At 41.2% G+C, this 25,280-nt stretch overlaps 1 protein-coding gene across 2 annotated transcripts; it reads right to left on the minus strand.

The window, feature by feature from the left end:
* Positions 1-1,700: 1,700 nt before the first annotated feature.
* arhgef18a (rho/rac guanine nucleotide exchange factor (GEF) 18a) lies at positions 1,701-24,743 on the minus strand. Of its 2 annotated transcripts, XM_013273336.3 has the most exons (21): positions 24,541-24,743; positions 15,706-15,762; positions 14,994-15,126; positions 14,610-14,701; positions 14,092-14,232; positions 13,415-13,665; positions 11,452-11,577; positions 9,974-10,091; positions 9,568-9,819; positions 8,064-8,140; positions 7,758-7,939; positions 6,598-6,653; positions 6,046-6,225; positions 5,667-5,810; positions 5,257-5,363; positions 5,112-5,162; positions 4,960-5,007; positions 4,410-4,883; positions 3,826-4,117; positions 3,526-3,630; positions 1,701-2,561 (listed from the first exon to the last, which is right to left on the minus strand). In XM_013273336.3, exons 4-21 carry the CDS (start codon positions 14,683-14,685, stop codon positions 2,413-2,415), a joined length of 2,829 nt encoding a protein of 942 aa, XP_013128790.1. In that variant the 5' UTR covers positions 14,686-14,701; positions 14,994-15,126; positions 15,706-15,762; positions 24,541-24,743; the 3' UTR covers positions 1,701-2,412. The 2 variants fall into 2 exon arrangements, with proteins under 2 accessions (XP_013128790.1, XP_013128791.1); XM_013273337.3 differs by lacking the exon at positions 15,706-15,762.
* Positions 24,744-25,280: the final 537 nt, after the last annotated feature.

Genomic DNA, 25,280 nt, shown 5'->3' on the forward strand with positions numbered 1-25,280 from the left:
CTCTCTGTAGGCTGCCTTGTCTCCCTTTGAAATGAATCTGACTGCTGACTATGGTGTCATCAGCAAACTGGGGTGGTTGTTGTTGTTGCTCACAGCCCTATGGGGAGCTGGTGCTCAGCGTGCACGTGGAGGAGAGATGAGGGCCAAGTCTTACAGTCTGGGGCCGGTGAGAAAGTCCTTTATCCAGGCACATGTGAGAGGGGGGAGGCCAAGAGCGACCAGTTTGGTGATGAGGATATCTGGGATGATTGTATTAAAAGCTGAGCTATAGTCCACAAAGATCATTGCGATGTAGCTTTGCCGCTGTTCCAGGTGGCTCGGCACAGAGTGGAGGGCTATGGTGATGGCGTCTTCTGTGGATCTGTTCGCATGATATGCAGACTGGTAGGGGTTGAGGACTGGGAGGAGGTAGTCCTTAATGGGCTGAAGGACTAGTCTCAAAGCATTTCATGATTACCGGAGTGAGGGCCACAGGGCGGTAATCGTTCAGGCTAGTGTGGCTGATTTTAGACAGGGTGGGATGGCTGCCCAGTCTATTGAGAAGTTGACTATTCTGGTAAAGATGAGGGTGAGCTGGTGGGCACACGCTCTTAGCACCTTGCCAGGTAGTCTGTCTGGACCGGCAGCCTTCCTGGCGTTCACTGCTATGAACACACATCTGACATTGTGTTCTGTAAAGTGAGTGGATCAGTGCAGGAACCAGGTGAGGATGAGGATGGGAGCAGGGCTGAAGCAGATGAGGGCTGCTGTTGTGGTGTTTCCAAGTGGGCGAAGAAGCAATTTGTCTCCTCTGTCAACACTCAGGTTTTCTGTTTTCACAGCCGCTGTGATTTATAAAGTCGTGTACGCCCTGTCAAACCTTCCATGTGTTGTTGCTGGACAGGTGGGACTCTATGCTTTTGTTATGGTCTAAATTGGCCTTTGGGCTGTAGGAGAAAGCTAGGTAGCAGACTTGAACCAGAAGGCCCCAGGAGCTGATCTCGGGGTGATTCATGATTCATATTTCCTTCCAGACCCTGAATCGGTCTTTTCTTCGTGGCCTTCCAGCTGTGAGAAGTCCCTCTGCTGCTCATGCTCTGTGCTTGCTGTTCATCTCTGCAAAGAGCCTCTGTCACCTCATCAGTGGAGGATGGAGAGAGTGTCCGTTTTCTCTGGGTCACTTATCTGATCAACCAGCAGTTAGTGGTTTTACAAAAGGCCCTTTAGTAACATATGTGCTGCTATATATTTTAATAGCACCCTCAAACTCTGGAGCCAGGTTGGTGTTTTTATCCCCTCATCTTGCACCCCAAAGATACTTTTATTCCTGGAGTCTAACTCATGCAAAGCTGCAGTAGAAAAGTTCAAAATAATCCTCAATTAACTTTTACTGATCCTTGGTCGTTTTAGCTTTCGTCCCTCACTGAAAAAAAAAGTCCACATTTTAACTTAAAGTTACCAAAGAGAAAAACTGAATTTTAAGATAATAAATTTTTAGGCATCTTCCTGTTAAAAAGCAGTTCTTCCTCCCCACCATCACCCATTGCTTGCTTGTAGTGGATTGTGTGGTGAGTGTTTAGGTTCTTTGTAGTCTTTACCCAAGTAAAAAGTGAAGTAATTGTCACTCCCCCCCCCCGAATAAAATGATTTTCACATCTAGTTTTATTTTGAGAGGCTTAACCCTCAGCAAAAGTCATTAAACAAACAACAACAACAAAAAATTTACACAACTGTAAAATCAGCCTGCTTTTATTCCACAACATGTTAAATATTTTACATGGAACAAAGACGAGTGAGTATTTCTACCAGAGAAAATCAGGCACATGAGGTTAAATCTTTCACATCCCCAGAACATTTTTTTAACAGAGTTGTAAGTGTTGTGGATGCAACCTGCTGAGTCTTTGTTCATGTTCGTTTAACGGTGCGCTCACACTACTTCCACACACTTAATTTGTACACATGCTCAGCAGGTTAAAAAAGAAAAAATTAAAAATCATTGATATCTGATTCACTCAAACAAAAGTAAAATAAAATGCTTTACAGTTCAGTTACAGTTCAGTTTTAAATAGGTAAATCTGTCAGATATACTGCTCACTCACTCTCACACACCATCGTTGACTATAAAAGCAAGAGCTTAAGACACGAGTGTTACATGGCTACAGATCGTACTTTAAAACAAAAATGATTTAAAAAAAAAAAAAAAGAACACTTTTTTTGGCCATAAAAATACAAAATAAGATCTTTCTCAAATGTACAAACGAGGCCAAATGTCTTCACTCTTCCAACATGCTCTAGCAGGACGGTGTATACATTCATCAAACATCTGCTTTGTTTACAATTATTTCTTTATACACACACACACACGGTCATCCTGAAGTCTTCTCACAGTTCCGTCTGTGATTCCAGACTCGCCCAATGGTCTGAAGTTTATGGTTAAAGAAAGATTTCCTTCTCTTTTTTCTGTTTGGCAATGTCCTTGGGGAAAGGAGGTGGAGCTGGTGGAGAAGTGTCGCTGCTCCTCCGTCTGTTGAGGTTCTGAGGAGTCTTCACATTCTGGACAAATGCTGGAGGACTGAAAGTATCTGAAGGAAGAAAGAAGACTAATCCAGCACTCCAGGGAAATAAAAGATCATATTCAGTGGTGTTTGTTACCGAGGCGGCAGTTTGTACAGGTGTAGCACTGCAACCCACTGCAATGACCACATTTCTAATTTTATGTCCCTCCTGTTTATGAGACTTGAGAGCAGGATCTCATTATTAGGACCTCAGTCACGTCCGTTCTGTGCCACCAAACTCAAAAGGTACAAACTCTCCACAAGAGGGTGCTGCTCAGTCATTCGTAAACTCGGGATGAACACTACAAATACGATCATGGGCGTTTCCACTTGTTGTTTTTACTCTGGATACATTTCTGTATAAATGCAAGGTTGCCCACATCATGTTGCAGGTAATCTGCTGTCCTGCAGCAACTACATCACCATTTGTGGAGTAAGTTTTGTTTAAGATCTTTGTGCTTTTGGCTGGACTCGTAATACAGCTACTTAATGTGATGTGGACGGCTGATTCTTCACAGTTATTTGCCATGACAACCAGATTACAAAAGTTACAGGAGTAACTGCCAAACTGAGCACACTCACACAAAATGAACATGTCTCCTGTCTTATTGCAATTTTACTGCCGTGTTAAGACAAAAAAGTTGCTTGGAAGATGGCAACTGACTGCTAGTGGACCTGGTCTCAGTCTCATTTCAAAGGCAACGACTTCACAAGTTCAGTGCACACAGTCACAATAATTCTAGTTAGAAAATACTGACAAGTGAAATACTGAAGAGTCAAATCTGCTCCCTCCACCCAGTCTTTTAAATCTAAACTTAAAACTTGTTTATACTCTCTGGGATTTGAGTCTGATTTGCTCATTGTGTCTCCTGCAGCTTTTTCCAGCCTTGACTGTGCACATTTAGCACATACTGACATCTATTTTACTTATCTCTTAGCCAAGCAAGTAAAAAAAATAAATAAAAATGTTTTAATTTTTCTCCGGTCGTACCTGTATTTATGATCCTTTGAGGACTGGTTTTCCTCTGGGACCTCAGACTTCCTCCTTCTTTCCCCGTCACCTGGATGGGTGCCACCTCGCTCAGGTCTATGGAGGCTGGATTTAGAAACACAGGAGTGAGAAATGGTTTCAGTTCACAGCCATGTGGTGTAACGGCTGACCTCAGATTAAGTGTTCATAAATATTTTTCAGTACTAATATTTGAAAAGAAAGAAAAAATTCTCTGGACGTAGAAGAGAGTTTCTTCCTGAGATTAAACTTCAGGTTTTAAACGTTAACCCGTGTCCTGACCTGCGCTCTGGGCCCTCTTGTGGGTTTTCTTCTTGGAGGCTTTGTCCTTCCCCTTGGCAGCAGCCAGTTTTTTGGGGATCTGCTGCTGCACGGGTACAGGTTTGTGCACTTGGTTGGTGGTGCTGACCAGGTTGGAGGGCAGGCTGGGTTTGGCCGGGTGTATGCAGATGCTCTCCCTGCGCGGTGGAACCTTTGGGGGGATTTCCAGAGAATCGGGCGGTTTTGTGGAGGGCGTTAAGGTCAGAGTGCCTCCGTTCACTGTGCTTCCCCTGAATGACGAGTACATCACAGACTTCGGAGGGAAAAAAATAAATAAATACACAATTTAAATTTTGTTTCAAAATTTGAATTTGCCTTGGTGTAATGTTTCCTCCCTAGATCATACTTGGATATTGTATTTCCTTTGTTTAGGCAAGGCAAGTTTATTTATATAGCACAATTCAACAACAAGGTGATTCAAAGTGCTTTACGGAGACATTAAAAACAAATAAAACAAATAAAAAAATAATAGCTCAATGCACACACAATAACAACATTAATGGTGATAAATGTTGGATTAATCTAATTCCTATCAGATTCCTCACCTGAGTGGGACTGTCGTAGTTTGGCTGTCCGATATTTGTTTTGTACTTCATCTTTATTTTTTCCAAACGTTCCATCTCGTGATCCAAACGCTCCTTTTCTTTTTCCAGTGTTTTTGTGGTCTCCCTCAGTCTCTCCAGGTCCTGCTGGTATTCTTTTTTCTGCACGTCCAGTTCACCCTTCTCCTCGCTGAGCTTCTCCTCCAACTTCCTACACTCCTCCTCCTTCTGCTTCAGCTGAGCCTCCTGAACCTCCATCTGGCGCCTCTGCCGCTCCTTCTCCTTCTCCCAGTGCTGCTGCTCCTCTCGAAGCTGCGCCTGCTGCTTGCTCAAGCTGTTGAGTTCCTCCCGCTGCTTTTCCAAGCTGCGCTGCTTCTCGTACTCATACAAGGCGTTGCTGAAGGTAGCGGGCCGCTGGTTCTGCGACTGGAAAGCGTGCTGCAGCGCGTTCTGGCTGTCCTGTTGAACGATGACAGCCTGCACGGTGAAAAGTTTAATTTAGCCGGCTGATACCAAACAGAGAAACATCCAATATTAAGATAAACTGCTTTACTTTTAAGCTGTGCAGCCTCTGCCCGAGCATCATCACCCTGTCATAAATCTGTAAAGAGAAAAAAAGGGCAAAAAAAAAAAAGTAACATTTATTCATGAATAAAACAGAGGAAATGGTTGCAGTAACTAAGATGACAGATATGAGATTTTGACCTCAGCCTCGGGGAAATGTAACAGCGAGAGATCGTCAGGTTCTCCATCAGCCTGGAAGCAAAAAATAAAAAGCACAAACAGTGTAAATGTTCATGTTTCACCGCAGGATGGACGTCAGGTTTTCATATTGTCTCACATCACTCACAGACTCTTCTGGGCCTTCGGAGAAGTAGCCCTGCAGCAGCTGGTCACTAAAGCTGTGGCTTATATTCGGAGGACTGAACTTTTCGAGGTCATCAGCTTCTTTGCCATCTGAGAAAAACAAATCCTCACATGATTTACATGCAATGTCACTACAGGTTTGGGATGTCTTTGTTTTTAGCAGATCATGAGTAGTCGTTATGGTACGCTTGCATGCAGGAGCAGAAAAAAGAAGTGTATTGCCGATCTTTGGATGTGAGATCAGTTGTGTCACGCTCACATCAGCTCTAATCGGTACAATCAAAACTATGTAACAGTGAGCCGACAGGTTAAAGATTCTGCATTAGCTGTATTACTTTAGTGTACATGTGCTATAAGATCCACACACAAAGCAACAAAGTACATCAGTCTTACATTTCCAAGTGCTAGCTGCAGATTTACTATCTGCCTCTCCAAAGGTCTGGGCCCTCCTGACCCGCCCTCCCTGTGCGTTACTCTCATCCACGGGAGCGTTTGTGTTACTCGTCTTCAAGGCGAGCAGGTTCTGCAGGATTTCCACTGACAAAAGAGAAAGAAACAATTCTTCAATCTCTTCCTTAAAAGATAAGATCACTGCTCACTCATGATTCGACAGTGTGAGACGTGAATTTCAGTTTTCCTTCAGCACACGTCTTCTAACTTAAAAACATGGCCGTTTTTCCAGACACGCCACACAAAACAACCGGAAACCACAATAAAACTGAGTCTAACTCTCTCTCAGTCACAGAGCAGACGCTGGATTTGTCTCCCTCACCTTCGTCTATGGCTGTGTTCAACAGCGTCTCCCACTGCTGGAGGTCGTTGGCGCCTCTTACGAGATGCAGTCCATCATAGGGGGTTTCCTGCCCGGTCACGTGCCTATAGAGAGCAGCAAAGAGCTGCTGCTTCTCTGTCAGACTTTCCTTTATGCGGTCGTCCCTCTCCTTAAGATGAACTAAAGAGCGGCAGAAGAACAACAAAAACACTTTTTTTGTGCCGTAAAATAAATTAAATTAAATAGTGGAACCCTTTTATTCAGAGAAAAATAGACTGAGCACACCGTGAAACTCGCTTTGTACGCTCAACATTATAACAAGGAGAAAAAGGAAAAAGGTAGTTTTCCACACTGTTTGATCTTCCGGCTGGGACAGGTTGAAATTGCATTTAAAAAAAACAAAAAACATCTTAGGTAAAGAAGGTGGGCGAGCACAAACCCAACATCGGTTAAATTCTACAGAACAAACTAAAACTGGCAAATCTACAAAAATGCAACTTTTAAATCCTACCAGGTCTTTTTCAGGCATTAAGACGTTCTCGGCCATCTTACCTTGAAACGTTTGCAGAGTAGTGATCATTTCGTTGTACTGCACCTCTTCCTGATGACTGAAAAACACAGACAACTTATTCAGTATCCACTTTTATGTAACATTTTTCATTTGAACTTATTCATTTTTATTTGTACGGGGATGAACATGTGACGTGAAACATGCCACTTTAACACATACACAAGTGCCAATAAGAAATAATCGGTAAAATAAATATAAACACTAAGAAATAAATGGGTATGATCACAAAACAACAAAAGCTGGCTGATTGGCTTTCAGTCTTTAGTAAAGAGACGCCACACTTTGATCAGGGAGATGTTAACCGGTGGCCAGATTTAAAAACAATTTGAATAATTGACTTGTTTTTTTTATTTAATTGGCAGGGTTTCACTCACCATGTTTAAGAAAAGGAATTTGTTTCATTTAGAAATAAGATGCATCAAATAAAATCCATCTATAGCTTATCCTGGTCAGGGTCAGTCTAAACAGAGATCAACTTCTCCCTGGAGAAACTGGAGGTTTCTTCCCGTTAAAAGGGTTTTTTCTTCCAACCGTTGCTAAGAGCCATCTCAAAGGGGGACTGTCTGATTGTTGGGGTGTTCTGTGGTCTTCACCTTTACAATATAAAGCACCTTGAGGTGTCTGTTGTAATTTGGTGCTATATATAAATAAACTGAATTAAACTGAATCACTGTCTCCAGCAATAACTCCATCCTGGGTCTCCTCAAAGGACACGCCCAAAACATCTCACTTAGGAGGGTATTTAATCAGTGATGTTACCAAATTCTGAATGAAATGTAACATTTATACTGACTAACTTGCTAAGGAAGCAAGGAAGGATAGATGGGTGGAGACATATTAAAGATGAACGTAGTCCCCGTGACTAAGATCCCCTTATGAAACTTGGACCTGAGTGCTCACCGTTGCATTCGCAGGCAAATGATAAAATCAAAATTTATAATAAATGGTGTGACGATGTTCGTGCAAACTTTTGTTAAGACTGGTCCACCCATCAAGGAGGACCTGGGGTACATAGAGAAATACTGATACTGAGCTATGGTCATTTTAGTGAGATGACCTCACACCAAAGACTGCACTGGCTTCCATTTTCCAGACACTACATCCATCGTTTGAACTTTTTTCGTAGAAGCACTCGGCTTACCGTTCCAACGCTTCTCGTATGATGGCCTCCCACGTGATGCGCTCCTCTCGTGAGCCCATGCGGATCTCATACATCTCCGGCAAGCCGACGGTGCGTGCACAGATGAGAAAAATGGCCTTCTCCTCCATGGCCACCTCTCTGACTATCAGTCTTTCAAGGGAGATGACTGGAGGTTTGTTATCCTGCATAAGCCACAATCATAAACACCGATCTTATTATTAAATAGAGTCAAACCTTTTTATGTATAAGTGATACAGTAAATGGTGTGTAAACAGTGTCAGCCATTAATGTTTGAGGAGAACTCACAACAGCAGCAAATACGAACTTCTGGTCTTTCTCTTGTAAGAGGAGCAGCACATCTGACAGCAGCACAGCATGGACGTCTGCAGGGGGAGATTAAAGCTGCTCAGCATCAAAACAACACAAGCACTTAATGCTGTGACTCAACAGGACTGCTCATCATCGCTTAATGACAAAAAAGTAGTTTTGACGGTTGTCGGATTGTTTCGGATTTTCACAAAAGCCACACTGAGAAGTCAAAGTGGTAATCCACTGAGCACTCAATCCTCAAAGTTTCATTAAAATCACACCAGGGTGAACACACGCTCACCTCAGTTTACCGTCTGACCTCTGATTGCTTCACAGTCACCACTGCATTTTGAAAACAAGTGGGAAATCTGTGGGAATCTTCATGTGCGTCACACTTGACTGAGACGTGGGACACGCTCTTCGTATGATTGCACCCCCCCCCATCTGAATTTAACTCTGTGGCAATATCTCAAAGGCAAGAGCCGCACAAAAGTGAATACGACACTAATGGATGTTGCTGTCAGCACGAGGAAGTAAAACTGTTTTATAAAGCATGACACGCTCTGTTTGAACTGTAAGCAGCAGGCTTTAAAGTCTCTATTATGCTCAGAGCAGCTTTGCATGACTCACAGTTCGAAACAATCCTCTTATACTGAGCATTTACATAGTTTCTTTTTTCTTTTGTTTGTTTTATTTTGCTGCTCTCAATACCTCAAGGCCTTGTAAAAACCTACACAGGTTCCGTCTTAAGCACATCGAGTTTACATATAATTAAATGGGCTATACAGATAAAACGGCCATTACTAGAAATAGCATCACTGAAAGTGTTTGATTGTGACGCCTTTTGTCTGTTTGAGTTCATTTAAGTTTGATCTTTGATATGGTACATGCGTGAGCGTTTTACTTAACATATGCTCCTGCGTTTTCATTTTGCTCATGTGCTTCTGTGCATTTGGTTTTGTTCATTCATTTAAATACCATCAGCTTGCTGAGGACTGCAGTTGAAAATGAATCTGTGTGGCTAAATCTTATTTAAATAAACATAAACACGAATATCATGCTGAACCAAGAGAAGCAGAAAGAATAAAAATGAGGAAAAAAGCCAAAAGCTCAGGTTTCAAGCCGCTCTACAGGGATCACCTGCACATACCTTTGTCCTTGTTTAACATGAGCCCTGCTGGTTTGTGATAGCATATTACAAGCTCAGCAGCTCGGCTCGAAGATCAAAATGTCTTAAACTATTGTCTCTCTGCGCAGTCTACAAAATGTAAAACATGTAAATTTATAACATATAAATGTATAACTAAGAAAAATAAAAGGAAGAATTTATCGCAATAAATCAACATTGAAAACCAACATTTTCATTGAGAACTTTTATTCTTTTCACGTCGGGACTCAGGAAAACTGACCAGACCGTCAGTCACTGTTTACACTTTGGATATTTAGTAAAACGCAGACATACACAGACGCACGTCCACAGTCGTTAGAGCTCGTCACACACCTTTCTGTTTACCAGATGACTTCCAGGTGACCGCGCCTTCATGCACCAGCTTCCTGTTGCCCTGGATCAGATCCTCCCTGCGGATGACCTCTCCTCCATTCAGCCGCCCCACAGATTTTGGATCCAGGCGATAACCAATCTCTCTCACACGAGCAGCTTTCTCATAGTCTTTGACCTGAGCGTTCACCTGGGCGATGGTGTTTTTGATGCACTCCAAGGCTTCGCTGAGAGACCTGTGGTCGTCTGTGTCGGCTGTAAGGAGCGAGAAATAAACGATCCAACCACATTTATTTCTTTTTAAAACCCTGCAGCCAGCAAGGTGAGCAGATTTCAGTAATTTCAGCTTGTAGAAATGTTGCTGAGTTAAACACTGAAAGTCTCTTTAAGGTGGCTGTTGAGATTTTACCGTCGATGTTTTGTAGGAGTCGCTCCACCAGCACGGGATACTTTGTGATGCGCTGAGTCACCAACAGCAAACAGTCGGAGATTCCCATCCTCCGCACCAGAGGCAGCTGACCTATTTTCTTATTTATAAAAAAATAAAATAAAAACAAAGAAGTTTCATACATTTTAGAAACTTGATCAAATGTGTTACTGTATTTGCTTGTTCAAGAGATTATGTCAGAGTACCAGATGTGTGACTGCCCTGAGAAAGTCTCAAACACTGTTTGACAGAGAAAGTGATACACACAACATGCTCAAGAATAGGAAAAAACATGCCGCTTTGTGTGGTTACAAAGAAATACACTGGTCAAAAACACTGAAATACATCAGATGTCAATGAGAAAATAAATAAATAAATAATCGTACTGGATATCTATATCTATGCCGCATCATTTGATAGGAATGAAAATGATCAACCTGCAGAGGGGCTGAATTCAAAGACAGCCTGAAAAAGCAAAGTTCCACTGCAGTACCTGAAAACTCGTACTTAGTAATTTGTATGGTCCCCACATGCTTGTATGCATGCCCGATAATGTTGGGGAGTGCTCCTAATGAGATAACGGATGGTGTGCTGGAGGATCTCCTCTCACATCTGGACCAGGGCATCCGTGAACTCCTGGAAAATCTGAGGTGCAACCTGGTGACTGAGAGATGACATCCCAGGGGTGTTCTTTTGGATTTAGGTCAGGCGAGCATGTGGATCAGTTACTGGTATCAATTCCTTCATCCTCTGGGAACTGTCTGCGTAATTTTGCCACATGAGGCCGGGCACTGTCCTGCACCAGGAGGAACCCAAGACCCACAGCATGTGGGTCTTGGGTGTAACAGTCAACATAATGCTCTCCACAGCTTCTCAAGACCCTTTCATGTTTGTGAACATTGAGACAGTGAAATTCTGGTACTCTCTGACAAATGTCAATCAGGCTCCACGGTGCAGAGCAGCGAGGAAAGGGCCCACTAGAGCATGTCAGGCCCTCAGCCCCCCCATGAAGTTTGTTTCTGATTGTTCGGTCAAAGAGGTTCACACCAGTGTTCATCCTGTCCCTCCTTGCACAAAGGAGCAGATACTGGTCCTGCTGATGAGTTAAGGACCTTCGGCCCTGTCCAGCTCTCCCACAGTAACTGCTTATCGCTTGGAATGTCATTAATGCTCATGAGACACAGCAAACCCCCTCTGCTGTTTAACTGGCCAGGTCAATGTCCCACATTTTCAACTGACTCGTTCCTATACTCTGATTAAAAAGTGTTCCTTTATTTATTTATTTACTTAAACATTGTATAAGTGGAATACGCAGCTGACACAGTGGTTCCTGTGACCTGATATTATAAACACTTGATCTAAATTTAAGGATAAACAAGGGGGACCTGCTCTTGTTCTTCAGCTAAAACTTGAAGGAAATCATTTCGACTTGATGTGAACAGCAAGTGTGGATTTCTTACTCTGTCGAGGGCCTGCAGCCGCTTGTTGTTCTGGATCAGCTCTTTGTAGATGCGGTCGGCTTCTAAGCGATGGCCACAAAACATCCCGTAACACTCCACCATCCGATCTCCTATTGAACCTGAAAACTGAAACAATTCAGGGGGAAAAAAAATTGCATATGAAGGCCTTAATACTAACAATGATGTGCTGAATTCACGCAAATACATTTTCCAGGTGTGCAGATGCTGGAAATAAAAGAAAAAAAAAAAAAAGGACATTGATATATGCTGATGTGCTGACTTGCATTAAGATTTCACAGATCTGTGAGTTTACCTAGAAAACAACAACAGGTGTAGGCGTTTTAATCAACATGGACACTCTGTGTTAGCGTCGACTTACACTGGAAAAAGTTTTTCATACACTGTGCCAGAAGCAGAGGTTAGAGAATGAAGACTAACATTTCTACTTGTGTGAAAAATGAATAGGAAACAGAAAAATTCAGATCCGAGCTTTCCTTCTTCCTTCCCAGCTGACCGATGACTGTAAAAATCAGAGGTGTCTGGATTTGCCCAACAACAAATTCAGCTCACAGAAGGATGCACTTAGACGGGCTCTACGGGTTAAGGCCAATGAGCTCAAGGTCCGAGAGCTCCCAGCCTGGCTCCAGGCTGTGGCCTCTATTGCCTGGGACAGCAGGCCTACCTACTCTCACCTATGTCTCACCTTTGGGTATTGACCTAAAGAATAAGACTGAGTAATATGAGCAGCAGAATTGAGCTTCCTCTAAATAACACCTGTGGTCTCATTTAAAGACAGGGTGAGGAGCGCTGTCATTTAGGAGAAGAGCAGCTAGTCCTCCACACTGATGACAGCCAGTTGAAGTCAGGCATATAAGAAGATTACCTATCCCACATGAGCATTTGAGCATTTTCGACCCACTCCCAAACTACTTTGAGGGCCTATAATAGTGTGGCACTGTGTGGGTTCTGATTTCTTACTCAGGAAATGTGTTGATAAATGAGGAGCAGGAAAAAAAAGTGTCAGTGTGGGAATGTGACGTCAGTGGCATTGCATTATTCCTGCACGTATGGATCAAATACGGCCATCTGTAGCTTCTCGGTGTTTCAGGCATACCAGCCATTCCTCTGGATGACTCTACGGTTGACGCAAACACAGGCGAGTTGTCTCAGATAAAAAGTGATGCACATATTTAAAATACGACTATGATCTATGCGAGTCGCTGTCTAGGAAAGTAAACACATTTTTAGTGTTTACTAAAGGTTTTGCTGCTTTGGCTTTGTACGCCACCACAGTTGGTTTTAAAAATCAAACAGTCAATGAAGATGGGATTGAAGTGCAGACTTTCAGCTTTAATTCAAGGCTTTTCATCCTGCTGCTTCTGTTATCTGTCCCAAAAAAATCTATTTCAGGGTGCACGCTCTCGTTAAAGTAGAAGTCTAATCTGGCCTTCCTTTTCTTGTGGTTTTTACCTTGCTATAATCCCTCTATACCTCCATTCATGAAGACATCTCTTGTTTGTAGACCTTGACAGTCACTCCTACTGTGACTATAAAGGTCTGTCGGTGGTCTGTGGTTGTTAGGGCCTTTTACAGTTGCTGAGCTGGTCAATGCATTCCTTTTTCAAGAATGAACCACACTGTTGGTTTAGCCACTCCTCAAGTGTTTGCTCTCTGATGGGCTTATTTTTCAGGCTTATTAAATCAGGAAAAGTCTGATCCTTACAGGATGCAGAACAACCTGTTTATTCTCCAATTTCATGACCTTTTTCCCCTTTTGGACCTCTAACAAATGGCTTCCAGATTCCTGAAAGTATTTTGAAGAAACCTCACAAGCCTGAGAGGAAGCTGACCTTATGTATCACTTTGTGTTGTGTTACCATAAAAACTCTTAAAGCATTTCACCCTCAGGATGAGTAAATAATGAACATGCAAGCAGATACGCTGCACTGCTTTCCCACCTTACCTGAGAGATGAGGACATTTGGTATCTGTGGTATTTGGTAGATAATCGGGTTTCCTTCCTCCTGACTCTGGTTTTGGCACATTTTGAGGCATTTGAGGAAGTGCTTGTGGACGATGAGTAGGGGTTCGATGCCCAGGAAGAGCCTCTTCAGCCGACCCTCTTCTATCAGCTGGGACTGCCTCAGCTCGTGCATGTAGACCCCGAGAAGGATTTTTAAGGTGTGCACGAGGTGTACCTCGGTCTTGATCAATTCTAGGAAGTACATGAAGAGAAAATCTCTTGATAAAATATTCTTCTTCTTCCTCAACACCTACCACTGTGACTCCCAATGTTTCCCCAATGCAAAGTAAAAGACAGGTTCAGCAGGTCAAAGCTGCGTTCAAAGGCAGACAAGAGATTACTAATGTCATCGTAGTTATTATCACAGCAGAAGTGTGTCTCAGTAAAAGGTCCTATGACGTAAAGAGAGAATCCATCACCGCTGTCGTAATCATAATTACAGGCATTAGAAAGAGCTCTCACTTCAATGCGTGACTGACATGAGAAGATTCTGACACGCTGACAAACACAGGAAGTTATGCGCGGATATATTTTGACAGGTTATAGAAAAATACCCATAAAGAGCAAGACAGCATTCAACATTTAGGCCTCAACTTGATTCAGTTTAGCTCAGCGTACCATAGATGATGTCTTGTCTTTTTATTTCCTCTTTGCTCAGGTTCTTTAGGTAGTTCTGGTCCACGGTCAGACTCCAGGAGTCTGCCTCCAAATTCTGGGCATCGGCTTCAAGCTCGAGTTGCAGCAGGGTATAATGGGAGTCTGGATGACACACACACACACACACACTCGTGTTACATGAAACAAGGCTTGTGCTTTGTGGTCATATGAGTGTGTGTCAGTGATTCACTGCTGGTTACACAGGTTTTTTTTAATCTGCTTTTAATAACTTTCCTTTATATAGCAACAGGTTTAGGTCTTTTCCTTATTTATATACAACTGCAGAAAGTTTTAATGCATACAAAAATATTAAAAGTGAGTAAAACTAAGCAGCGCTGGACTGTGTTAAATATATTTATGGACAAGAACAACAAAGACTATAAAAGATATTTTCACCCAGGAAGTTTCCACCATTATTTTCCGACTGTGAGAGAAGTGAGGAGCTGTCAGCAGCTCCAGGTCGTGCTTGACCGACTGACCTTCGAGGTTGATGGGATCAGTCAAGTCCTCACTGGAGAGCTTCAGCCGATCTCTCCGGCTATCGGTCTCCTCCATCTGCGCCGCTCTGGATCTGGTTGTTATGGGGTAAAATAAGGCTCAACTGGTAAATTATAAATGTGATGACAGCACAAAAATTATGCGCACACAAATTGAACACTTTTGCTTTGGCTGCTCACTGCTATTGCTTAATTTGGCAATTTCCACTGAGTGAAAAGAAAGAAAAAAAACACAAAGGAACAACGTCACAAAGAGTAACACAAACATCACACAACTTGGAATGTGTGGTTAGGTTTGAGTTTCTTCACTAGAAAACAGCCTATTTATTGTATAAGGAGTAAAACTAAACCTGGGGACGTACACACCTGGGGCTTGTGTTGCTTGAAGAAGAGGAAGGGGGTTGTGTTTGGTGTTTTTGGGGGGGTGGCAGTCATGCGTGGACCGAGGAAGTTGGCTGAAAGGCCATTGTGGGCTGGGGGAGAAATACTCTCCCCAGGGCTGTGTGAGAGAGCAACAAACAGTCTGTGAGAAACATGAGGACTGTTAACAGACTAAAGTTACAGGTGGTTAAAACATTCAATCTCTAGCAAATTTGCTGCATCACAAATGTCCCCCTGCTCCTGCTTTGTCACTAGCGGATTGCTGCTGTTACTCACAACTTGTTTGGAAGACTTCATTCCTGTCTGCAAACACTTGCCAACTACTCTGTGAGCTGCCTCAACGTAGAAGTGTGCAACTGAAGGCAAACATTCATCATTTACTCCATTCACTCTATTGTTCATTGCAGACGACCCAATGGAAGGAGGCTTTCGATGTAGTGGTAATTCTCTGCAACTAATTTCACGTAGCAACAGCAATTAAACCTCAAGCAACCACCAATCAACCGGTCTCCAGGTCTGTGTGACTGGAGATTAAAGCAAACTACTAGAATATCAATTTAGACAGAAACTTTATGTAGAATCAGGGCAACAGGATACCTCTGAAGGTCACAACGTGATTGCTTACTGCCATGTGTGAAGCCACAACTTAAACTCAAACACAAGTTTATCATTTTAGGGGAAATAAAATAAAACATACCTTTACTATTCGGCTTCTTATTCTCTCTGCCCTCAGACGCTTACACAGAAAGATTTCCTACCAAAGAAAAAGAACAATAATGGCAGACAAGCGGTTACAACACTAATCTAGCATCGTGTAGAGGGAACTGGTTTAGCAAACTGTGACAACTCAGCTCAAGTCAGACCAGCTTTCAGGCAGGCATAACTGCAAGAAAAAAAGAATTATGCAAGACAAGTGGAGCTGCGCAAGTCATATGATTTATTCAATTAACACAGGTACAGCAACTGCTTGCACAATCACGGATCAAGATTTCCTTTTATTCTTTGAAGGGTCATTTCGCTCAGCATTTTCCTCCCGACTCAAAGAGATATGCATCTCTGCAGGGAGATGATTACAGACACATCCTTTTAAACTCAGCTTTTCCTCGTCCCTCAAATGACTTTTTATCATATTCTTTTCTGTGACCCTGAGTGACTCATCTGCTTCAAATACTTCTGCCTCACTTGTTTTCCGACTTAAGCGCCTCACCATTTCCCTGACACAATAGGGGGGGAAAAAGCAAAAGAGAAAAGACACTTAAACCAGTGCACAGAAACAAAGGAGGAAAAAAAACCCCCCAACTGTTGCTGTGTCAGAGTCTGAGTTTAGTATGTGGGAGCTTGCTGATGGCTGTGTGCTCATGCTAATGGGTGCTTAAGTGTCAGCGAGAACAATCCACTGGTCTTTGCACACACCTACATGTGTTTAATAAGCAGCAGCAGCAAAGCCTGCTGGAGGTCTGACAGAAGCAGAAAATGTTTAAATCTGAAAAGATGATGGGAGTAAACATCGAAAACAGTCACAATTTTAGCAGCAAACATCTGTATTTTACTGGTTTCCCACCACACCCAAGCTCCAAGCTTCATCATTTCACCGGACAGTTTAAGGAGGAAAAGCAGTAGCTGTTCAAAGCCAGACACACCTAAAGCACACACACACACGTTACTATGACACAACTCATAAACACACACAGCTCTCGCCTGCAAACTTCTGTCTCTTTTTTGGTAAAACAAGAAAAAATCTAAACTTATACTTGCAGCACACTCTTCAAAGAAGCAGTTTCAAAGCCTCAACATTATTCTTTTGGCTGCCATCATGTTATTTATTTGTAGAACCAGAAGTGATCTTTAGGATACAGAGCTACAGCATGAGCTAAAGCTCAAAGGTAGGAAGATACACCGCCTTTAACTTCTAACATTTTATATATCAGGACATAAGTATGTTTAACAAAAATAATAATAATAATAATAATAATGATAATAATAATCTCAAGGTCAGACAGTGCAATGCTCAGAGAAACCGCAAAAAAACCCCAAGAGCTCTCTTTCAGACTCTGCAAGTCTCAGTTAGCATGTTAAATGTTAAAGTTCATAGAAGTTCATGACAGAGTAATTGAAAAAAGAATGAATACATTTGGCTTGTTTGTCAGGTTTGCCAAGAGAGTGAGTGCACAGCTGAGGTTTGCAAAACTGCATCTGAACAAATGTCCTTTGGACAGCAGAGATGTTTGGCTGTAAAAAAAACAAAAACAAAAAACAAACAAACAAAAAACACCCAAACACAGCACATCAGTAGAGAGCTGATGATTTGGGCACCTTGCAGTCACTGAGTGTACCATGATGTATACCAAAGTATTCTAGCGTCAAAGAGTGAGGACATCTGCCCAACAGCTACAGCCTGACTGAAAGTGGGTCATGAATGACTGAGAGTCACTCACGCTGATTTTTTTTTTTTTTTCAGAATCCAGACCTCAACCCTATTGAAATGCTGTGGTGGGACTTTAAGAGAGCTGTGCATAAATGAATGTCTGCAAACCTCAATGAACTGAAGCAACATTATAAAGAGGAGTGGGCCAAAATTCCTCTGCAGTGATGTGAGAGCCTGATACGATTACTTCAGGTTACTGGTGCTGAAGGTGGCTCTACCAACAACTGAATCACACACTGCATCTGCATTTTTGTTTATTTTTTGACTAATAAATTATGTCATGGATGTACATAAGATGTAATCAGTTGTTGTTCATCTGAAGTTGTATTTACTCAATTTTAAGACCAGATAAGGGCGAGATATTTTTTATGATGTCCACATAAATCAAAACAGTTACAAAACAAACAAACAAATGTGAGAATACAAAGACAGCATCATGCCTTACTGTATCAAGTTACAGCACTTTCTTTAAAGACCAGCTTTTAAGCTGCATGGCATATGGTTATCTATGTAGTGGCTGTATCATTCAACAGCTCGTTGAAGGCAGAAACCACACCTCAAATGATTCACCCACATGGGGCGGAGAGGGAGCAGAGCAGCGTGAAATACAGGTCATTCTCTGCAAGAAAAAAAAACAAGACTGGCAAGTCTGCCGAGTATTCTGCAGAGGACAGAGATGGGAAAATACTGGTGAATGACGTGTTTGAAGAGTAGCTTTACTCAGACTTACAGCAGCATAGCAACAGGAGGACTTCTCCTGGCAAGACAACCCCAACAAGGCCACCCACAGCTGAGAGCCTGAGGAGGCCACAAATCCAGTGATCCATTTGCTCTTGGCCCTCATAAAACCCAAACAGCGTACATTTCACACATAAACACAGTAGAAAATATGATCAGAGAGAGAAATACTGCAGTGCTTGCTCTCTCACGCAGCCTTGACACGCAGTTTACTTATTGACTAGAAACAGGGTGTTTTTAACTCCACTGTAGTGTGCTGTAATCGCATGCCAATGTGTTTCTGTCAGTATGAAGAGGTGAATCTGACCTTTACCGAGTCCTCAGTGTGAGGCAGGAGCAAGAGCATGCGCAGGAGCAAGAGCATGCGTCTGCATCGTGGAGTGAGAGTCCCGGATAACCCACAGCATGGCTAAACCTTTAAATGTGACACCAACCTCAAGGCCTTCAGCTCCATTTGTGGTCTGAATTTATAAGATTAGAATAGAATAGAATAGAATAGAATAGAATTCAACTTTATTGTCATTGCATATGTCACAGGTACAGGGCAACGAAATGCAGTTTGCATCCATCCAGAAGTGCTTTAGCCGCGATATAGATATATTACAATATATATTAGCAATAGTATAGATGTGTAAGTATATTACAGAAATGGGTCTATTACAGGCGTTTACTGTATTTTCTCACCATTTCAAGCTGCCATTGGTTCACCTGAATTCATTACAGTGTGTGAGACTAATTAATAAACCTCAGAACCCTTAAAGTACATTATGTGTAATTTTTAATATTTCAATGTACTGTAAAACAATTTAAAAAAACATTAGACCGATTGTGCTGCTGGAACGCCTTTCCAACACTCATCTGTGGCACTATTAATGTCAACAAAAGGCACTTTTAGCCACTCCATTATTTCCTGAGGGGTCACCATAGTAGATGGATTACCATAATTGATTTAATAGACTTTACTCCGGATGCCCTTCCTCCACTAAATCTCGAGCCTGTAGTGGGACCTGTAGTACAAATGATTGGTGGGCAATACAGACGCTAATTATCCAATGACATTTCGAGAAAATCTGTGATGAAGATAATATTGACGATATAGAAACAAAAATACTCAACATTATCAGTGTTCACAGCATTTATAAGTGTAAGTAAATGAAAGGCCTTTTCTATTCTTCAATGAGCTACTGTCATTGATGACTCACCTAATACCTAATTTGAGGTGTGAACCTACTGAAATAGCAGCAGCATTACAATGCAACAGTAGGTCAATTCAATTTGACCTTCAATTCATGTGCGGAGGAAACCAGGCAGCGCTCGTCACCTGGCCTATACCATCTCTACAATGAAGCATGGTGGTGGCAACATCATGTTGGGGGGATGTTTTTCAGCAGGAAGAACTGAGAGACTAGTCAGGATCGAAAGAAAGATTAATGTAGCAACGTACAGAAACGTCCTTGACGACAACCTGTTCATCTTCCAGCAGTATATATATAAAAAAAAAAAAGTCTCTGCAACTCTGAAAGTCTCTGAGTGGCCAACAGCAGACAACATTATGCCCATATCGTGGCCTAAACCAGTCATGAAGGTGCTGCTTAGAGTAGCTGAACGCGCCGCTGAAGCACCGCAATACTGACTCCGTGCTGCTGCCGTTCGATCAATTTGTGTCACACGCATCTCTGCATAGATGCGCAGAAAGGGGAAATGACGTAGGGAATTCCCACAATAATCCAATAGTGCACGGCGACACCTGCACATTCCACCAATGTGCTAATGTTCCGCCAAAAAAATTCTAGGTTGCACCGGTGCGACCAGCCGCAACTCTGAATGTCTCTGTGTGGTCAACAACAGACACACATTATGCCCATATCTTGTTCTAAACCAATCAGAGATAGTCAAGGGCGGAACCTCTCAGATGCCCATGCCCAAGGTAAGATGTTCAGATATTGAGATGTTCAGTTCGAAGACTTTGAGGCACTTTTAATTATGACTTTTTTATTTTATATATCTTGAGATATTTTAAGTTTAAATTTCAGCTCAATGAAGCACTTTAAGCACAATAACTTTTTCAGTACCGTATTTTTTTGGACTATAAGGCACACTTAAAATCCTTTCATTTCCTCAAAAGTGTACCTTTTGTATGAATTCTGGTTATGCTTACTGACCGCGAACTGATTTTATGTGGTACACGGTGCTCAAAAATCTGTCAAAATGTTTTAGTATGACTTTGGTAAGCTATGAAGCCACACTGCTTGATGGATTGTTGGAGCATTACGGCTAGCGGACCTAAGAAAAAAAGTTAGGCGCACCAGTAAGGAGTGGCTTCAGGACCACTCTAAATGCCCCCGGGTCGCCCAGCCAGAGCCAAAACTTGAACCAGACTGAACATCTCTGGAGAGATCTGAAAATGGACCTTTAGAGGTTCTGCCAAAAAGACTGGGAGAAACTTTGCAAAAATAGGTGTGCGAAACTTGTAGCATCCCACTCACAAAGACTTGAGGCTGTAATTGCTGCCAAAAGGTGCTTCAATAAAATATTGAGCAAAGGTCCATTTAATTTATTCCATTTTGGAATACGGCTGTAAACATGACAAAATGTGCTGCTTGAAGTCACACAATAAGACTGAAAAAAATATTTACTACCTTGGATTATTATTTTATTTTACTTTTTTAAACCAGCTGCTCAAAGCCCTGCTTTTCGACCACGTAAGCGCATCATCCACTGTTTGCACTTCCTGTCATTATGTCATTATGAAGTGCAGCTAGATGAATGCAGCTTGTAATGCTCAGCAGAGTCATTTGTTTACATTTAGGCCACACATCACCAGCTGATAGTATCGCCTCCTGTAGCCTTGGTGTACGGTGTGTTTTTGCCAAACAAGTTTGTTGTTTCCAGTCTTCATCAGCAATGGATTTCTTGCATACTTTGCAAAGTTCTGTGCTTTGTCAGAAATTGCTGAAGTAGCTCCCTTTTTAGATACTAAAAAGTCATCGCAGGGCAACACACAGCTCTTGCTATCTGACACGCCTGAGCTTTTTTCATTGTTGTGCAATACTGCAAATTTAGGTATTGATCTGATACAAGGAAAATACATGGCTAGTACTGCCTATACCAATACTTATACTTTTATCTTATAAAGTCAGCTTATGTAGGCGAGAGTAGTGTGTCATGATTTATGAGATGAATCATCAGTTTGCAAATTCTGAAAACATTTTAATGACCACTAAATCAGTTTTTTACTTTCCACAATTTGAGGTATATATTTTCATTAAAAATAAATAATAATAATAATAATACGTTAACACAATTCAGTGGGCTACATACTAAAGGTAGAGGATAAAAACAAAGTATCGATCTTATCATGCCGATATTAATTTGATAATATCAATATTTGGCTCTATCCACCCACCTACAGTGCATACTGGGATATATAAACAGATGATGATGTGAGCTTTATATCATGTAAAGATGTATTAATGATACGGTACAAAGCCCTTAAAAAGCAAGTTAACATAACCAGGATATTTTTTCTTCATCTGATTTAACTATGAAAAGTGCTTTACAAACCCAAACATCACCGCTAACAGCTGGATTTTTCAGTTCGAGTGCACCTAACCAAACAACATAGAGCTTTTTATTGCTAAAGAGACACAGAGTGAAAGTGGACAGTATATCTTCGGTTATTTAACATTAAACTCATTGTTGCAGCCAGGTGCAGACCAAAAATGGTCCCCTTAAACAGATTTTTAGTTTTATTGTCCTTATTTTCCTCTGAATTACCAATTCTGTCACTAGTTAGCCAACATAAACTAAGTCTATTAGCCGCAACCAACCACATGACGTAGTTCAATATTGACAGAAATGGCGATAAACATGTTTTTAAAACTTAAACCTTAAGCATTTATTTCTTAAATCCAGCTTCACAGACAGTGTTACATCTATGTCAGTCTTCAATAGCAGGGCTCTATGATGTAAATTAGCCTTTATATGATTAATGTTTCATGTCCTCTTTAAAACCTAAATAAATAATAATCACATCCTGCACAGGCATCCATCCGGTTGTCAAGTGATGATGTATGAACCCTGCTTGCAGGTCCAAACTACTCTGTGTTTATTAAGGCTGTTGTGTTTTTAACATCTTTTAATGCTTTGTATCTTGTTCTATTTAATCTGAACAAGCACCTTAAAAGGTCAGGGATCACTGTCTGGGCTTTCATTACCACTATTCCTCTCTAGCACGTTTAAGCTCCGTTTTTAAAACCTTACGATGTAACCACAGCCCAGCCCATGCAGCAGTACATTAATGACTTACCTCATATTGTGGATGGATTATCTCAGTTGTTCTCCTGACTGTAGCTAGCAACCACGTAGTGCATCATGATGTACCAGCTAAACTAACTTCAGTAACTCTACGAACGTCACTGCTGTTTAGTTTTCTGTCTTCATTTATGTCAGAAGTGATAGCAGAGCTGTACGTTTTAATTTTTCAGAAATCCCTCAGTCAGTTAAACTTCATAAATCCTGTTTCTCATGGATGCCTGGATGTTAAAATTACTTGTTACACCTGGTAGAGCAGCCACACTGATCATTTTATTAAATATGAAAGAGGCAGGAGAATTGAGCAGCTAAAGAGGCGCAAAATAATTTAGAAAACTTTATTTACGTAACTGTTTTTATTTCACCACTTTCAGTTTGTTTGTTTTTTAATTTAGGCTAATCTATTTTTACTTTCACTCCAAAGTGACACTTAAGTCCTTCAAATTCTCAAATCTTCACTTTTAAAACCAGCAAATTGTCTTCAGCTCTAAGCTGTATGTACACAAAAACTGAAAGATTAACCTTTCAGTGAACTTAAATTTCCAGGTACCTTTGTGACTTATACCATTTAATCCAATTTCAAGTGTTTCAACTTTACTCGGATATTAAACCTAATATGGCACTTCTGTAATTTTCCAGCTATATTTGAACTCTTTCAAATCTTAATATAATTTTATTTTGCTCTTTAGTGTTAGGTAATAATTTAGCATTCTGCCCTCATCTAAATATGACCACTTCTGGCTTCAAAAAACCCAAAATGGTAGCCAATAAAACGCTAAACCTGAGGCTGTAAAATACCAAAACAAATGGTGTAATGACAATGGCTACTTCCATCTTTTGTATACAGTCTATACTTCCAACTAGAACTGTTAAACTTCTTAAGCAGATTTAGATTTTTCCTTTACTGATTATGTTTGGTTTGTCTAAAATTCTTAGTTCAAACTTACATCTAAAGTTTTAATGGCTTCAGACCTGCATAAACACGTCTATCAGGCATATTTTTCAGAGGCATTATTTAAAAACCACTCATACATTGTTTTTTTTTTTTTTACTGTTACAACTTATATGCTTAAATATACAATAGCTTCTTGTTTAAATAATGCTCTGTATTTTTTTTAATCAGCCAAGGTTTAAAACCTTTTATGACTAGCCTACATTTCAGCGGACACCAAGATTTATCAGCAATTGTAATTTAGCTGACACTTGAGGTTTTTCAGTTCTATAAGATGAAATTTATGGATTTCAGTCATTTCAGATACATTTCTTATTAAAATTTACTTTTTTCTATTTTATGTTATTTTGGTCGACACGTCCTAATTTTAACTGTATATGTGCAGCTTTAACGGCAGAGCTCTACGTATCACTCCGCCAATGGAAAAACGTTCCATTATTGTGCGTTTACTGGTTCGACGCTGTATATGAATATCACTCCGCGTATGGAATAACCGTATTTTTGTCCGCTTTTAATGGTTATGGATTAATATCACTGCGTAACTAGTGACTTGACACCCCGAAAGGAAAGTTCAGAGAATGCTCTTAATTTCATAGGATAGTTAAACATAATAATTATAAACTCTCGAATTAAACTCCGACTACATTCTAATGTGAATGTGAGGAATGACAAAGTAAAGTTAACTTTAATTCAGTGCGTATGTTATTGAAAAAACTGTCAGAGTGAATCTGCTTTCACCGAAAGGAACAGAAACAGGTGTAAAGCCAGGAGAGTCAAGAGAGAAGGGAGCGCCAACAGGTGACTGAACACGTATCCCAGCCTTGTTTATAAAGTTTATGACTCCTGTTTTCCCACTACTTGGCATACGGAGCTGAAGTTGTGCTAATTTAGTGACCAAAGTCAAGACAGTCAAGTCGAGTCAGTTCTCCAGCTCACGTCTTCTTAAAACTTTCCGCGTTCGTGACGCAGCGTTGCGTTTTACGGGGTTAGTAAGCTAATTTAGCTTGCTAACGCAATCCCTTCATCCTTGTTAACTACTTCTATCCACTTGATGCTCATATGCTAAACAATAATAGTTAACTCCGAGAACGGTTTCATCTTACCTGCTCTTGAAATGAAGCCGAAAGAACGAGAAGACAGGTTTTCTGTTATTTCCAGGTAAAGGTAAGCGAGATCAATCTTATCTGTCAGCAGCGCCTGCTAAAAACAACAGACACAGAGGATGTCTCCGGAGGAACAAGTGCACAAATAAGAAGAAAAAAAATGGAGCTGATGAGGGAGGGAGTGTTTTAAAACAAATCCCAGCCTCCTCTGTGTAAACCCTCCTTCCTCCTCTAAGCATTGTGGGAATGTGCTGCTTCAGTAATACCTGATCTTCATACAGCAACTGCCTCTACTCTCAATCCTTAAATTAACACAGACAGTTGGCATCTGGCATATGTTTCTGTTAGTTCTGCTGCAGTTCACCTTCCCAGTAAGAAACTCTGGTAGCCATTTTTAGTAAAGAACAACTGCTGTGAATAGTTACATGCTTTTATTTTGGTAAAAACAAGGACTTGTCCTTTGTGTAGGTTCAATCAGGTGTTGTGGGTAGGAGCCCAGTTAGCATTTCTTTAATTTATTTTGCTTGTAAAAGCAACTGTCTTGAGGGTGTGTGTCTGTGTGTTTTTGGTAAGCTAATACTAACAGAAGAAACTCTGTGATACTACACTCAGTGTCCAGAAGGTATTTTGGACAGAGGAAAGAGGACAAGGAGATTTGGTGGTAGAACGAGGAAACGCAGTAAAGTTTTCAAAGGAAGAGCTCAGCAAAGAAAAAAATGAGATGAAGGGAGTAGACAGGG

Source organism: Oreochromis niloticus, linkage group LG18 (genome assembly GCF_001858045.2).
Source record: "Oreochromis niloticus isolate F11D_XX linkage group LG18, O_niloticus_UMD_NMBU, whole genome shotgun sequence".
NCBI classification, from domain to species: Eukaryota; Metazoa; Chordata; class Actinopteri; order Cichliformes; family Cichlidae; genus Oreochromis; species Oreochromis niloticus.

Bases quoted from the DNA above. Each gene is read 5' to 3' on its own strand.
- arhgef18a (XM_013273337.3), bottom strand. From the start codon at position 14,685: ATGGAGGAGACCGATAGCCGGAGAGATCGGCTGAAGCTCTCCAGTGAG. The intron at 6,654-7,757 runs GTAAGCCGAGTG...TGTGTTTTTCAG, and splicing joins ATACGAGAAGCGTTGGAACG to TCATCAGGAAGAGGTGCAGT. The intron at 5,008-5,111 runs GTCAAAATCTCA...TTCTCTTTACAG, and splicing joins TACATTTCCCCGAGGCTGAG to ATTTATGACAGGGTGATGAT.